We start from the raw sequence: 17,045 nt of genomic DNA, 5'->3' as shown, positions 1-17,045 counted from the left end.
CTCAAAGGGAGTATCAGTTTCATTGACCTAAGGGTCTGGCAGTTTCACTGAGAGACCTTCTCCAAGCAGGTCAGTCAAGGGCAGAATCACCGTTCAACATCATGATGGGAGGCCCTGTCCCAGTCACTGACGCAAACTGCCTGCATACCATCCAGAAATCAGGGAAAGGAGTTTCATCCTCGCATTGCAGCCAGGAATAAAAGCTCAATGATTTCACCACGTATCAGTAGCTCAGACCTGTAATCTTGTCTATTCAGGAGGCTGAAATCTGAGGGTCCTGGTTTGAAGCCAGCCCAAGCAGGAAAGCCAATGAGACTCTTATCTCCAATTAACCGCCAAAAAGCCAGAAGTGAAACTGTGGTTCAAGTGGTAGAGCACTAGCCTTGAGCATAAAAGCCCAGGGACAGTGTTCAGGCAGAGTTCAAGCCCCACAACTAGCACAAAAAGAAAAGAAAAAGAAAAAGCTCAATGATGACAATGCTATCTTGGAAACACACATTGGTATTTTCATCTGATTGGGGTCTGAACCCAAATCAGGGTGTACATAAGTTGGTGAGATGTTGGACTACTTGCTTCAAAACTGCTTTTCCTTTGTTTCCCTTTTAAATTTGTTGAAAGCATACATTCACAGGGTATATCCTTTGAACCTCAGTTACTCTGTTTTCTTTTTCTGGCATGCTGGCAATCAAACTCAGGTCTTGTGCAGGCTAGGCAAGTGATATACCACTGAACTACATCCTTAGCCCACTCTATTTGTGACTTCTGAAACTAGATACAACCAAAAAGTTGCATGTATGCAGAGTTCTGGAGACTGGCCGCACAATAGCTCTAGGAAACTTAAAATTAAAAATACTAAAATGGTACATTTTTGTATTACATTTTACCGTAATAAAAATTACAGTACATGTAACTGCATGTCTCATTATATTTCATATATTAATTATAGCAGATTGCATGCCTAATTACATTTCATATCAAGAAAAAAACATTTTTGTCAATAAAGGCCAAGAATATTTCAAGGATTTTTTTTTTTTTGTCAGTTGTGGGGCCTGAACTTTGGGCCTGGGCGCTGTTCTTCAGCTCTTCAGCTCAAGGCTAGCACTCTACCACTTGAGCCATAGCACCATTTCTGACTTTTTCTGTTTATGTGGTGCTGAGGAATCGAACCCAGGGCCTCATGCATGCAAGGCAAGCACTCTACCACTGAGCCACCTTCCCAGTCCCTTCAAGGATTTTTTATTGTTATTGTTTCGATTGGTGGTTTTGGTTGAGACAAGATCTCCCTATGTAGCCTAGGATGACTTTGAATTTGAGATACTCCTGCCTCAGACTCCTGAGTGATGGGATTATAGGTGTATACCACCATGCCTAGCCCTCAATGTTTTTTAGACTACACCTCTACTCTATAAGGATTGTATATATACAAAAATGTTTATTAGGGACTGAGCATGTAGTTTAGTGATGGAGCACATAGTTTTCATGTGTGAGGCTTTGGGTTAAAGCTCTGATATTGGGGGCTGGGAAGGTGGCTCAGTGGTAGAGTGCTTGCCTTGCATGCAAGAGGCCCTAGGTTCGATTCCTCAGCACCGCATAAACAGAAAAATCCCGAAGTGACGCTGTGGCTCAAGTGGTAGAGTGCTAGCTTTGAGCTGAGGGACAGCGCCCAGGACACACAGACATACAGACACACAGACACACAGACACACAGACACACACACACACACACACACACACACGAAATAATGCCAGAGCTTCTCTCCCGCCACCCTCCCTGCCTCAGTCATGGGGCCTGAACTCTGGCCTGGTGCTGTCCCTCAGCTCTTCAGCTCAAGGCTAGCACTCTACCACTTGAGCTACAACGCCACTTCTGGCTTTTTTCTTTTTGCTTATGTGGTGCTGAGGAATTGAACCCAGGGCCTCATGCATGCAAGGCAAGCACTCTACCACTGAGCCACCTTCCCAGCCCCTGGCATTATTTCTTAAAAGAAAGAAAAAGCTGGGTGCCAGTGGCTGCAATCCTAGCTACTCAGGAGGCTGAGATCTGAGGATTGCAATTCAAAGCCAGCCCAGGCAGGAAAGTCTGTGAGATTCTTAATTTTTATTTATTTATTTTTTTTAATTTTTTGGGTCCGGTCGTGGGGCCTGAACTCTGGGCCTGGGCACTGTCCCTCAGCTCTTCAGTTCAAGGCAAGCGCTCTACCACTGAGCCACCTTCCCATCCCCTTCTGTGAGATTCTTATTTCCATAAACCACCAGAAAACAGGAAGTGATGAGTGACTCAAGTGGTAGAGTGCTAGCCTGAGCTGAAGAGCTTAGGGACAGCGCCCAGGCCCAGAGTTCAAGTCTCACAACCAACCCCCCCCCAAAAAAAAGGGGGGGAAGAAAAAAATTAAAATGAAAAAACAAAAGGAAAAAAAAGCTTTATATATAAGCTAGTTTACAGAGGGAATTTAGAGGCAGAAAGATGAGGAAGCACTGTCTGGGATACTCAGGCACTGAATGACTGTAATACAAGGGTCAGAGTAAGAGTCCAGGCAGTGCTCTAGACGCCTAGACAAGCAACATCACTGCTCCCCAGGTGCCCAAGACAAGTTCAAAGATGAAGTGCTGTCTGAACCAGACTCTGACAATGAATTGGGGTTTAGCTCAGTAGTAGAGCACTTGGCTAGCACGTGTGAGATTTTGGGTTCACTCTCTCAAACTTCAAAATAAATAAGGTTCATTTCTCCTCCAAAAATATTTTTTTAACTATAAAAGGAATATTTAACCATGACACAGCATGCATATAATCCAGCTCTTGGGAGGCTGAGGCTAAAGAATCTTACATTTAGCAAAGTGGGACCCTGTGGAGGAAGGAAGGAAGGAAGGAAGGAAGGAAGGGAGAGAGGGAGGGAAGGAGGGAGGGAGCGAGGGAGCGAGGAAGGAAAAGGGAAGACAGAAGAAAGAGAGGAGGGAGGGCAGAAGGAAAAAAGAAAAGAGAAGAAAAAGAAAAGTATTGTTCATGGTGAAAAATCTCAAATACAGAAGGACAAAACTACTATCCATAATTCCAACAAATACTGTGTGAGTCCCTTTCTTATTTTTCATGGGTTTCTTTTTTTTCCCCTTAGAAATAGTCATTTTAGCCAGGAGCCAGTGGCTCATGCCTGTAATCCTAGCTACTCAGAAGGCTGAGATCTGAGGATTGCAGTTCAAAGCCAGCCCTGGCAGTTAAGTCCAAGAGACTCTTATCTCCAATTAACCACCAGAAAACTGGAAGTGGCATTGTGGTTCAAGTGGTAGAGCGCTAGCCTTTCACTCTTCAGTGCAAACTCAGGGATAGCACCCAGGCCCAGAATTAAACCCCACAACTGACAAAACAAAAAGAAATATTAATTTTATTTTCCCCAAGTACTTTTTTGTTTTTGGCACCACTTCTGGCTTTTTCTGCTTATGTGGTGCTGAGGAATTGAACCCAGGGCCTCATGCATGCAAGGCAAGCACTCTACCATTGAGCCACCTTCCCAGCCCCCCACCCCCCTGCCCCAAGTACTCTTAAACTGTATCTTCACCAACTAAAGGCCAGACTTATGGAATAACACCTTTTTTAGGCTGTAAATCATTTCAGGAGTCAGAATGTATCAAATACCATGGTTCCAGCATGCTTCTACCCCAGAATTCTAACCAGTCACAGAAGCTTCTCTTTTCATACCTTGGGTTTCTTTATAGTATATTTCACAAGGTAAAACAGAATCAAATATAATAGAGTTTGATTTTTTTTTTTTTTGTCTGTCATGGGGCTTGAACTCTGGGCCCCAGGGCGCTGTCCCTCAGCTCTTCAGCTCAAGGCGAGCACTCTACCACTTGAGCCACTGAGCCACTTCCAGTTTTCTGAGTGGTTTATTGGAGATAAAGAGTTTGATAATTTTTTAGCCGGGCGCTGGTGGCTCACGCCTGTAATCCTAGCTACTCAGGAGGCTGAGATCTGAGGATCGCGGTTCAAAGCCAGCCCGGGCAGGAGAGACTGTGAGACTCCTATCTCCAATAAACCACCAGAAAACCGGAAGTGGCGCTGTAGCTCAAGTGGTAGAGCGCTCGCCTTGAGCTGAAGAGCTGAGGGACAACGCCCAGGCCCAGAGTTCAAGCCCCACGACCGACAAAAAAAAAAAAAAAAAAAAAAAAAAAAAAAGAGTTTGATAATTTTTTAAAAATTACTATTAGTTTGTATTTTTCCATCATTAAATTTCAGTTAAAATTATTTTACTACTTATAATGCCATTGGATTTAAACATATTGCTAAATATTTCAGTTTTTTTCAACCTCTATAAGTAAAATAGCCTTATTAAAATGCATGAGCAGAGCCAGGTGCCAGTGGCTCACGCCTGTAATCCTAGCTACTGAGGAGGCTGAGATCTGAGGATCACAGTTTAAAGCCAGCCCGGGCAGAAAAGTCTGTGAGACTCTTAACTCCAATTAACCCACTAGAAAACCGGAAGTGGTTCTGTGGCTCAAGCAGTAGAGCACTCGCCTTGAGCTGAAGAGCGCAGGGTCAGCACCCAGGCCCAGAGTTCAAGCCCTAGGACAGGCCAAAAAAAAAAAAAAAGCATGAGCAGAGATAGATGCTGGTGGTTCACACCTATAATCCTAACTACTCAGAAGGCTGAGATCTGAGGATTGCGGTTCAAAGCCAGCCTGGGTAGCAAAGTCCATGAGACTCTCATTTCCAATTAACTACCAAAAACAAAGCCAGAAGTGGAGCTATGGCTCAAGAGGTAGAGCACTAGCCTTGAGCAAAAAGTTCAGGGATAGTGCTCAGGCTCTGAGTTCATGCCCCAAAACTGGCACACACAAAAAAAGAACATGAGCAAAACACTTTGGTCATATCTCTAAATATTTCTCTAAGATAAATACCCAGGATTGAAAAGGCAAACATATTAAGTCACCGCATACAAACTGTCAACCAACTACTCACCGTGGAATTTGTAAGCAAAGAGGAAAGAAGATATACAGGACTTCAAAATCATTAGAAGACCCTAGTTATGGGTTTTTTAAAATATGTAAAACAATCCAGCCTTATAGAAAATAAGAAGGCTATGGAAAAACTAAAGCACAGAGAAAATATTCACCAATGCAAGAAAGGTTGGTGTTCACTGTCATGCACTTCTTACCAGGATTTTTTACACTGAATTTTACTTTTTACATAGTTGCAATAATGACATACATTTAAAATGAGTGTCCAACTTTTTCAATAAAACTGAAAATGTTTGGATCTACTTGGCTTTCCTGTTTCATAATTGAAGTCTTAATGCCACCTGGGTAAATAATATGCTGCTAGTTATAAACAAGATATGAAAAATGGGGTCCTAAAATAATAGCTCAAGGGCTTGGGGGAGAAATCATGGTAGCAATGATCCAGGTAGCTTTCCATAACTTTACCTATGCAATTTCTTTCTCCAGCCTCTCCCTTATTTTGCAACATTCTGAAGAGTAGTTATTTTTCTAAGTACTGTTTTAGGCTTAGTACAAAGTACCCATTATACAAAAAAAGCCACAAACAGTCCCCAGGGAACTTTCCAGAACATTTCTTAGGGAGGATCTAGGACTAAGAGATTTGTGGAAGGTGGAGGGGTAACTGCCAGGCTTACAAATCATAAGCAAGAATAAGCAGAGATGCCTTACTTTGGAGGTAAATTATTCTCTTTATCTGTTCTAGGAGATAAGCCCCTGGTTTAAATGCAATTTACAGACTAAATAAAATGGGAGCCAAGAGTCTTGCTAATTTCCCGGAAAAGAGGTGTTTGTTTCTCTCTGGGTTTAATCCCAGCATCAAAAAAAAAAAAAAAAAAAAAAGTAAAAATATAATCAGAAAGGACCACAAAGCATTCCACGTAAAAGGCAGGATGGGAGGCTGGTAAATGACGGTCTTCCATTATCACCACCTTGGTGATGCTCTTTGGCCTCATTTCCTGATAAATGTTATTAATTCTAGGAAGATAGTGTTGATGTTTCTACCTGCGATGACTACAGAGACACCAAAGCCCAGGGGATAGACTTATAGTAAGGATAAATTTCTAGGCTAGTGTAGTAGGCACGCAGTTTTGGCAATGGCTAATATTTTTGAGAACAATGCTTACCACTTGCCCTATTAGCATGTTCACCAAGGAAGAGAGAGCAAAGGGGCTAGATGATGCTAACTTGTTTTCAGCAATTATTTCTTATGATTACTGAGGGATCCTAAATTGGTTCTTGGACTGAAAAAAAACAGATAAATAGAACACTACTGGGACAACTGGCAAAAACCTAAATATGACTGTAGATGACAAATAGGTGCTATGTCTAGGTTAAATTTCCAGATCTTGATGAATGTCCTGTATTTGTACAACTTACTTTCTAATAATTCAGGGAGAAAAAGACAAGCGCATGGCTGTCTGTATACACAGAGAGCAGGGGAGGGAGAGGAAGTTGAAAGGGGGAGAGATAAAGCAAACCTGGTCAAATGTGAACAGTTGGTGAATCCGGAGGAAATGTTTACAAGGATTCTTTGTACTGTTCTTGCAACTTTTGTTATGTTTGAAATAATTTCAAGACAAAGTTACAAAACAAGTCATCTATGGAATAAATTACAATTCAAGAATTTTACATTTCCCATGAGAGATAAAAAGGAAACAGGAAGAAAGAAAGCATCTGACATGAACAGGCCAGGTTTTTCTTCTGAATAAAAAGAAGTACCAGGGCCTGGGAGGGTGGCTCAAAAAAGATAAAATGAATGAACAAATGAATGGATGAACAAGATTTCCAGCATCAGCTTGACACACACGGAAAAGCAATAGATAACAATATAAGAATAAGCAGTTATTCATCCAATGGAAAGTCTAGGAGCTCCCAGAAATTACCCCAAAGTCCCAAAGCCATCAGCTGGTATTATTAGGTAACTCCTGCCACTGCCTGGTGCTCAAAGAGATGTCTTCAATGGTGACTTTTGGTGCTAGGATTTAAGCCCAGGGCATTGTCCATGTATGCTAGCAAGCACTTTGTGTGTGCGTGGGGGGGAGGGGGGGGAGGGAGGGAGCCAGTCCTGGAGTTTGAACATGGTCTGGGCACTGTTCCTGAGCTTTTTTTTGCTCACGGCCAGCACTCTACCACTTGAGCCACAGATCTACTTTTGGCTTTTTGGATAGTTAGTTGGAGATAAGTTTCATAAACTTTTCTGCCCAGGCTGGCTTCAAACTTGATCCTCAGATCTCAGCCTCCCATGAAGCTAAGATTACAAGCATGAGCCACTAGTATCTGGTTCATTTTTTCTTTTGAGATGGGATCTTGCTGTGTTGCCTAGATTAGTCACAAACTAATAGACTCAAGAAATTCTCTCCCTTTAGCCTCCAGGGTAGCTAGAATTATAGGCCTGAACTGCCATGCTAAGCTATAATGATGACTTTACACATGATAGCTATAAGTCTATAACATGCCAACATGCCATACCTTCATCATTGCTTCATTGATGAGGTTCTCACTGATGATGGTGGCAGTTCCCAAACTGGAGTTGGTGATCTTGGTGGCTGTTGTATTCATTGGTTTCACAGGCTGGAGTCTAAAGAAAAGGGAAAGAAGATTCTGAAACCTTCCTATAACCACAAAATTGAGAACTGCCCATCTCAAAGATGGCAGCTGGCAAAACAGATGAGGGAGGAGAGAGTAGAATACACTTTGTTCACATCTGTCGTCCAGGATCCACTCCAATGTTTCAGCTCCTGTGGAATCGAAAGCAGACAGGACAAGGCTGCCACACACAAGCCAGCAAAGCACATCCTGGGCCAAGTATCTTGATGTTCTCATGAGCTTTTTGCCAGGTTAAGAAAATCAGGAGGGATTAAAGACAGACTTTAAGGCCTGGGGTGAAACTCAGTGGCAAGGCAAGTACCAAGCACACATGGGTCTTGGGTTTGATCCCAAACACATCCACCTAAAAGGACCTCAGAAAGTCTCTTATATGTGAAAGTAACTATATCCTGTCACTAGGACTCCAATGGGCTTGCAATTCAGAACAAGCACAACAGCTCTCTTTGGACAGATTTCAACACCATGTGATTCTACTGCTCCATCTTGGCTTCTTCCTGACCCTCTTCAAGGAACATTTCTACAGTTGGAGGGCTCCAGAATCTGACTGGCTCCTAACTCTGCAGGATTCCTAAGCTATTTTTGAGAACTCCTACCATGATCTTGCTACTCATGCAGATGGTCTTCAGGTATTCCCACCACAAGCCACAGCTTTTGTGAGACAGGCCCTCTCAGCCAGGTAGGCAGATTGGGGGCTCAGGAGCTCGGTGGTTGGAAGCCAAGACCACTGCAGATAAAAGCAAAGAGTTACAAAGACAGTCTCCCCATCTCTCACCTGTGCTTGGCTGCCCCCGTTCCTGTGCTTGGCTGAGCTGAGACTGGATGTGTCTCTGAGGGTGAGACCCAGGCCTGAAGAAGCGGCTTCCTCTTGCCAAAATTGTCAACTTTAGCAGCGGAGCCCTCTGCTGTTGCTTGTTTTTGAGATTCTGCTGCAATGGTGTGGTGAGTGTGGGAATGTGGAGAGCTGGGGAAAGAATGTGTAGCAGGAAAGGTCTCAGAGAGGGAGGGGCTGGGTACAGGAGAGTCCAGAGATGAGCCAGCAGGCTGACTTGGCATCCCGCTTTCCTTGGCCTTTGTTTCTTCACAAGTATCAGGGCCTGGCAACTGCTCATCTACGTCAAGATGTGATTTATGGATTCCCAAAGCTACTGTCTGCTCTACAGAAGCTGCTTTGGAGGCTTGTAGCCTTAGGACAAGCAGATTCTCTGTGGAAGGGGACCCACCGAAGGATGGAGCCTCTACTTCTGGCACTCTTGGCTTTGCTGTCTCCGTCATACCTTCAACCTCATCTACTCTTTCATCATCTGAGGCCACTTCAGGAATGGAAGGAAGGGACAAGTTCAGATCAGCCATAGGGGGAGGTTTCACATCAGAGGCAGATGGAAGACCACTCAGGGGATCAGACAACAGGCCTTCGTGATCGCTGGCTTTGCTCTGATACTGAGCTGTGAGGGTATTATCCCCTTCTATCTGGAAAAGTAGGCTGCCTTTTACTGAGCTTGCTTTACTCGTGGGGTCTTGGGAGAAGCTCTCCACATGAGAGGGGATGAGGAGCTGATCTTCTGTGTCCACAGGCTCCTGCTCTGTGTCATCTGTGTGAGGAAGGCTGAGGGGCTCCATGCTAGATATGGTCCCTGAGACAGCCTCCTCACAGGCCAGCTTCTGGGGATGCCTTTTGTCTTCTGCTCCTAATTCTGTGGGTTTCTCCACCTCCTCTTGTGTAAAGAGCTGCTCAGAAAAGGACACACGCTTTTTTACTTTCTTTGGGGCCTCACTGGTGTTCACATCCATCTCTTCATGTTTCTGTGTCATGGTGTCCAATGGGAGGGCTACTTCCTCCACCTGAAGGGGAGATGCTAATTCTTTGACTATAGGAGTCAATCCACCACCCCTAACTCTGTTCTCCCTCAAAGATCTAGACTGATTTCCAATGTCTGTATCTCCCTCAGCTACAGGCTTCTGGGAAAGACCCGTGATTGGGCCACTGCTGAGGAAAAGAGCAAATGGTGCTCTGTGAGCCTCTTCAGGGCAGTGGACACAGTCCTCTTGTTCTTGATAGGAAACCCTCAGAGCCTCTTGCTGCTCCTGAAGATGATTTCCTGATTCATCACTGCTAGCTTCCCTTACCAGGTCAGACTCACTGTTCCTGCTCCTTGGAGAATCTCCTGTCTTTTCCCACACTGCGATGGGTGTCTGTTTGCAAAGTGATACCAACACAGAGGAGCCAGTGTTTGGAACTGGTGCTGAACTCTCCTTTTGCCAGCCTGCTTTAAGGAGCAAAGGTGGTTCTTCAGAACTGATCTGGCCCTTGCCCGTGGGGGCCCAGTGTTCAATTGGAGTAGATGTAGAAATAGGAGCTGTAATGGGGGATGAGAAAGATGAGGAGACAGAGGGACTTTCAGAGGAGTCTATCTCTGAACCATGTCCTAATTCAGAAAGGTCAAGTGTCTGACCAGAGCTGGGAAGAAGAGCAGAGGAAAGAAGAGGAGAGCTGGGGGAAGAAGGAAACCTGGCTTTGGATTGAGCCTCTGGAGACACTTCCAGTCTGCAAAAAGGACAAAATAAAATCTGCCGGTCAGTTGCAGATGCATTGTGAGAGACAAAAAAACATGTAAAATTAAAATTTTTCTACAAGGGAGAGATTTTTAATGTATACTTGGGGTTATGTTAGAAAGTTAGGGAATACCCACCCTTAACATACAAAAAATATACTTTTCATTTCCCTAGGGCCTCACCCATGCTAAGCACACACGCTGCAACTGAACTATATATGCTCCCAGCATACATAAAAGGTACCTTTATCACCAAGCACATTTGCCACACCAACATCTGCTGCAGTAGGAATGGAAAAATCCAGCTAAGGTAACAGCCAATAATTCCAGATTACTACTTGATTATGGCAGGACAAAAAAAGTTCATCTAAGTGTATCAACATGAACTCCAAGAATTGAAAACAAGAGGTTCTTATTATGTCCTGTATGCAGTTATTTCTATTTTTTTTTTCTGTTTTAGTTTTCTGTACCCTTGTCTTGGTTCTTTTTGTTTTGTTTTGTTTGATTTTTCTTTTGGTTTTGGTTGTAGAGCATGAACGCTGGGCCTGGGTGCTGTCTCTCAGCTCTTTAGCTCAAGGCTAGCACCCTACCACTTGAGCCACAATGCCACTTCTGGTTTTCTAGTAGTTAATTGGAGATAAGAATCTCAAGGATTTTCCTGCCTAGTCTGGCTTTGAACTGTGATCCTCAGATCTCAGCCTCTTGAGTAGCTAGGATTACAGGCATGAGCCACCGGCACCTGGCTGTACCTTTTGTCTTGTATATAAATTTATTCATTCCGTGGAAGGGAAAGGGAATCACAGAAACAGCAGGGCAAAAGATGAACTAATGCAACAATGATACTCACTTGACACTATGTTGGAAATGAACTATACAAGTTGGGGGAGAGGGGAGTAGAGAGGGGTAAACAGGAGAAAATGAGAAGAGTAATAGTTTTTAAAAAGAAATGTACTCATTACCTTACTTATGTAACTGCAAGCCCCTGTTCATCACTTTTACAATAAAGATACTAAAAATGAAAAAAAAAAATTTTTTCTGCTTATGTGGTGCTGAGGAATCGAACCCAGGGCCTCATGCATACAAGGCAAGTGCTCTACCACTGAGCCACCTTCCCAGCCCTAAAAATGAAAAATTTTTATAAATTTAAAGTTCATCTAAAAAGTTCAGTAAGAAATGTAACACAAGGCAACAGGTCTGGATTTCAAAGAGAAAGGACGTGTGCATACGTGTGTGTCCAAGGTAAGTAGATCTCCAAAAAAAGGTTGGATTTCCCAGACTACAGAAACACTGAGCATGAACGTGTCACATGAGAAAGCAGAAGGCTATCCAGGCTCACAAAGGTTTTGAGATCCAGGCACAGAGGAGACACAGAAAGCTGTCACAGGCACACTCAAAGGTCATTCATGCCAGCAAAGCAATGCCACTGTGCAATCAAAGACAGCATCTTCCTCAAGGGAAACGCTCACTAAAAACTTAATAAACACAGTTTGTGTACCTCACAACCCCAGCCTTGCATTCTAATTCAGAATTGGCTCTTATTGGCTTACTGAGAACAAGCCACACCTACGGGGTGGTAGCTTTGCGCTGGGAAACATGCTGCCTTCATGCAGCCTAGGCAAGCCCAGGCTGGTCCTCAGTAGGGACTAGGGAAAACAGACAGCAAACCTTTGGCAAACCTTTGTGTCATCATGGGACAGGCCAGGTTTGCTCTAGTAGAAAGAGGCCTTCCTTCTAAGTCCCACAGAGAAAAGGGGCAAGCCCTGTGTGAGAAGAGTCAAGACTCACCGAGGCTTCACAGCTTTGGTCTGCGGAGCCCTCGCAGAAGGAATGGGTGGCTTTGGTTCACACGTGGTCTCCTGTCCCACTTCTGGCTCTGAGATCTGCACGTCTTCAAAGGGGTTGAGGGAATTGCCCTGTCTGGAGGCAACATCTTCAGCATCTTTCTCCGACCTTCTTACTGGGTCTTCCTCCTTGGGCTGGGCTTCTGCAAGCATGCCTTCCTTCTCCTTGGAGGGGACAGCATGAGGGCTTTCACTTTCACTGCCCTTCACTATATCCTTCTTTCCTGTCACCAGAGAAAGCAAAGAGGATTTCTTGCTCTCTGGTTTTTTGCTATCTTTCGTTTCTCTGACAACCTCCAGGTTCACTGGAGCCAGGTTTTCCCTAATGTCCCCACTGGCCAGAGGACGGTAGGATGGCAGAGACATGGACTTCAGCGAATCCGAGGACTTTGGAGAGCCCTTGGTGGAGGTCTCAGACAGCCGCCTGTCGGAAGAGGTGCTGTCACCTTCCCCAGCCTCCTTCCAAGACCGAATGGCAAGGTTTTCAGTGGAGGAGAACAAATGCTTCTTCCGGAAGCCCTGGGGTGATGGGGAATTAGATGGACTGCTGTCCTTGGTTTCACTCTTGGCCTCTGGTTGCTCCAGGTAAACATGGTTCCCATTGATACAGATGTTAGAGCGGGAAAGGAAGTCGTTCTTGGACCGAAGGCCCCCAAGAAAGGACAACCCTTCTTTCTTGGGAAGGCTGAAGTTGATTTGGTTCAGTTGTTTCGGATCCGCACTCACTGCTCTCTTTTGGGACATGACTAGGAAGGAATGCAGAGAGGGGACAGAGAATTAAATGATTGGGGACTGAAGATGTGGCACATTGGTAAAGTCCTTGCCTAGGATACCTAAAGCCTTGGGTTTGAGTCCGAGTAAAAAAGGAAAGGGTAAATGAAAGAATAAAATGAGTGATTTACAATGGGCAGACATTTGTCAGTTGCTGGATACAGTTTTGTTAAAAAATGAAAAAGGGCAGCCTTTTCCAAACAGCAGAAATTTAGTCATTGAAATTAAAATTCAAGGCCAAGTATAATGGTAATTCCAGTAGAATTGTGACTTTGAGGCCAGTCTGGATTTCACAGGGAGACCTGGTCACCAAAATAAGTTCAGCTGGGTGCTGGTGGTTGACACCTATAATCCTAGCAACTCAGGAGGCTGAGATCTGAGGATCATGGTTTGAAGCCTGCCTAGACAGGAAAGTCTGGGAGAGTCTTATCTCCATTTAATCATCAAAAAGCCAATAGTATCCAGGCATTAGTGACTCAAGCTTATAATCCTAGCTACTTAGGAGGCTGAGATCTAAGGATTATAGTACAAAGCTAGCCTGAGCAGGGAAGTCTGTGAGACTCTTATCTCCAATTAACCACCAGAAAACGAGAAGTGGTGCTGTGGCTCAAAGTGGTAGAGCACCAGACTTGAGTAAAAAAGCTCAGAAATAGCACCCAGGCCTTGAGTTCAAGCCCTACAGCCGACAAAAACAAAAAAAGCCAGAAGTAGATCTGTGACTCAAGTAGTAGAGTGCTAGCCTTGAGCAAAAAGGCAGGGACACCCAGACCCTGAGTTCCAAGTCTTAGGACTGACGCATACACACAGACACACACACACACACACACACACACACACACGAAAAGAAAAACAATTAGTTCAAGAAATTGAAATTCAAATACAAAATGCAAATATGAATATTAAAATAAGTTAAATAAAATTCAAATATACACAATTAATTCTGTGTTAAGGGAACAGGATTTCCTGAGCTTCCATTAAGGATGTATCTCAGTGTTTTAAGCCCATAACAGAGCTCAGTAACTACTGAATTAATTAATGAAATAGAATTACAAGTTTCCATATTTTGTTTTTTCATTTGTTTAGTTTTCTTGTGTGTGTGTGTGTGTGTGTGTGTGTGCGTGCGCACATGCACATGTGCATGTATGTGTGCTGGTCCTGGGGTTTGAACTCAGGGCCTGAGTGTTATCTCTTAGCCCTTTTGTTCAAGTCTAGCACTCTACCACTTGAGTCATAGCTCCACTTCCAACTTTTTGTTGATTAATTGGAGATTTGAGTCTCATACACTTTTCTGCCCAAACTGGCTTCAAACCATGATCCTCAGATCTCAGCCTTCTGAGAAGCTAAGATTACAGGTGTGATTGTTTTTTTCTTGGCTTCTCTTTTAGCTCACAGGTGTCACTCTACTACTTGAACCACAACTCCACTTCTGGCCTTTTACTGGTTAACTGGTTAACTGGAGATAATAGTCTCAGATTTATCTATTCAGGCTGGTTTCAAACTGGGATCCTCAGATCTCTACCTCCTATGTAGGTAGGATTATAGGTATGAGCCACAAGCACTGGTAGCTCCATGGCTTTACCTTAAAAACAAAACAACAACATAAAAAAATAAAAGTAAACCCTGAACATAAAGAACTCATTCTATGAACTCCAAACTGATGCAGAGCCAGATACTTTGGAGAAGGCATTTACACATTCTTAGAAACCACAGTACTTAGAAATAAAGATGGCTCTCAACCAAAACTGACATCACGGCCATCTCTATTACTACCACCACCAACACCACCACTATCAGTGCAGGAGCTAAAATGCTGAGTTAAAGTCTTTTCTCTGCCCATCTGATACTGCAAGGGAGGCCAAGGTGGAAATGAAAAGAGAAGCCAAATGAGAAGCAGCAGCAGGGACTTACTGTCTGAGGCGGAGGAGGACTCGTCTTCATTGTCATCATCCTCCCACTGAGACTGGAAGTCTCCAGGCCGAAGGAGCACTTTGTCTGGCTTTGAAGTAGGCAGGACAGACATAGACTGGGAAAGCGGTGTTTTCTGCAAATTCGATTTGGAAAACAAAGTCTTGATCTTTGATTTCTTTTTCTTGTCTTTTGAAAAAGATTCATCATCACTGTCTATGGAGGGTGTCACACTGGGGACAATGGCAGAGGCCGTATCAGACATGCTATCCTTATTCTTCCCTTTGATCTTGTCTTTCAGTTTTCCAAATGGGTTCCGAGGTTTGTCTTTCATTGAGAGGTCAAACATGCTAGCAGTCATGTTGTTTCTCATGAACTGGATATCCACCTCAATTTCTCCACGCTCTTTGTCCTTCTTTCCTGGCTTGGATCTTAAGGTATACCACCTAAAGGGAAGAGAGGCTGAGAGGTTACCTTTGGGCGCAAGAGTTTACAACAGTGCTTATGGTCTCCATTAACGGGCCTCTCCTCTTTGCTCCTCCAACCTCTTCAACAAATGCATTTTTAGGCTTTCTCTTTGGTGAAATGGGTGCTGAGGGCAAAATTTGTACCTTTATTTCTTTATTGATTTTTGTGTGCTGATGATGAACCCAGGGCCTTGAGCATGCTAAGCTGGAGCTTTACCTCCAGCCCTTATAATCATCTAAAATCCTGATCCATTAAAAGCTATTTCTAAAACTAAAAAGCTGAGCACAGTGGGTCACACTTATAATCTCAACTAACTTAGATTCTGAAACAGATGGTCACTTGAGTATAGAAATTTCAGGCCAAGGGCTGGGAAGGTGGCTCAGTGGTAGAGTGCTTGCCTTGCACGCATGAGGCCCTGGGTTCAGTTCCCCAGCACCACATAAGCAGAAAAAAAAAAAAAAGAAAGAAAGAAATTTCAGGCCAGCTTAAGCAACAGAGCAAGACCCTGTCAAAATTAATTAATTAATTAATTAATATAAAAATCTGGACTGGGGGGCTGGGAAGGTGGCTCAGTGATAGAGCGCTTGCCTTGCATGCCTGAGGCCCTGGGTTCGATTCCTCAGCACCACATAAGCAAAAAGAAAAAAAGCCGGAAGTGGCACTGTGGCTCAAGTGGTAGAGCGCTAGCCTTGAGCTGAAGGGCTGAGGGACAGTAATCAGGCCCAGAGAGTTCAGGCCCCACGACTGGACCAAAAAACAAAAAAACAAAAAACAAAACAAAACAAAAAAAAGCTGGACTGGGAGTCAGTGGCTCCCACCTATAATTCTAACTACTCAGGAGGCTGAGATCTGAGGGTAACAGTTCAAAGTCAGCTAGGTAGGAAGTAGAGCTGTGGCTCTAGTGGTAGAGCACTAGCCTTGAGAAAAAATAACATAGTAAAAATAGTAATTCTGCCCACGGCAATATGAAAATTCAATGCAATACCCATAAAAATCCCAACAACTTTCTTCAAGTAAATACAGAAACCAATCCAAAAATTCATATGGAATAATAATAAAAGACCCAGACAATCCTTAGCAGGAAGAACAGTGGTAGAAGAATATCAGTACCAAACTTCAAGCTTTATTACAAAGCCATAGTAATAAAAGTAGCTTGGTACTGGCACAAGAATAGGCCTGAGGACTAATGGCACAGAATAGAAGAGCCAGAAAAAAGCTCACAAATATACAGCCACCTAATATTTGATAAGGGAGCCAAAAACACATGTTGGAAGAAAGACAGCCTCTTCAACAAGTGGTGCTGGCAAAAATGGATATCTGCATGCAGAAAACTGAAGCTAGATGCCCATATATCCCCTTGCATCAGAATCAACTCTAAATGGATCAAAGACCTCAATGTAAGGTCAGATACTGTGAGGATATTATAGGAGGGGCAGGGAAGGTGGCTCAGTGGTAGAGTGCTTGCCTTGCATGCATGAGGTCCTGGGTTGGGTTGGATTCCTCAGCACCACATAAGCAGAAAAAGCCAGAAGTGGCACTGTGGCTCAAGTGGTAGAGTGCTAGCCTTGAGCTGAAGAGCTGAGAGACAATGCCTAGGTCCAGATTTCAGGTCCCACGACCGACCAAAAAAAAAAAAGAAAAGAAAAAGAAAAAAATATTACAGGAAGAGGTAGGGAACCCTAAAGCTTCTAGGCACAGAGTGAAACTTCCTGAACAAAATCACAGAATCCCAACAAATCAAAGAAAGGCTGGATGCGTGGGATTGTATCAAACCGAAAAGCCTCTGCTTAACAAAGGACATAGCTAGCAAGATAAGTAGAAAGCCCACAGAATGAAAGAAAATCTTCACTAGCTATACATCTGACAAGGGCCTCATATCCAAAATATACTTAGAGCTCAAAAAATTAACTCCCCC

General features: G+C 43.7%; 1 protein-coding gene across 3 annotated transcripts in view; it reads right to left on the bottom strand.

Annotated features, from left to right (window-relative positions):
- Rab11fip1 (RAB11 family interacting protein 1) overlaps window positions 1–17,045 on the bottom strand; it is a 40,143-nt gene that overhangs the window by 6,142 nt on the left and 16,956 nt on the right. For 2 of the 3 annotated variants that reach the window (XM_070016183.1, XM_070016184.1), the window contains exons 2-5: window positions 14,666–15,108; window positions 11,931–12,732; window positions 8,369–10,138; window positions 7,459–7,567 (exon numbers count right to left, since the gene is read on the bottom strand). In XM_070016183.1, coding sequence (XP_069872284.1) covers window positions 7,459–7,567; window positions 8,369–10,138; window positions 11,931–12,732; window positions 14,666–15,108 — 3,124 coding nt within the window. The remainder of the gene's footprint in view (window positions 1–7,458; window positions 7,568–8,368; window positions 10,139–11,930; window positions 12,733–14,665; window positions 15,109–17,045) is intronic. The other variant, XM_070016185.1, reaches the window with a different exon arrangement.

Source organism: Dipodomys merriami, unplaced genomic scaffold (assembly GCF_024711535.1).
Source record: "Dipodomys merriami isolate MVZ:Mamm:240054 unplaced genomic scaffold, mDipMer1.0.p SCAF_12, whole genome shotgun sequence".
Taxonomy (NCBI): Eukaryota; Metazoa; Chordata; class Mammalia; order Rodentia; family Heteromyidae; genus Dipodomys; species Dipodomys merriami.
This window is presented reverse-complemented; position numbering and strand designations above follow the sequence as displayed.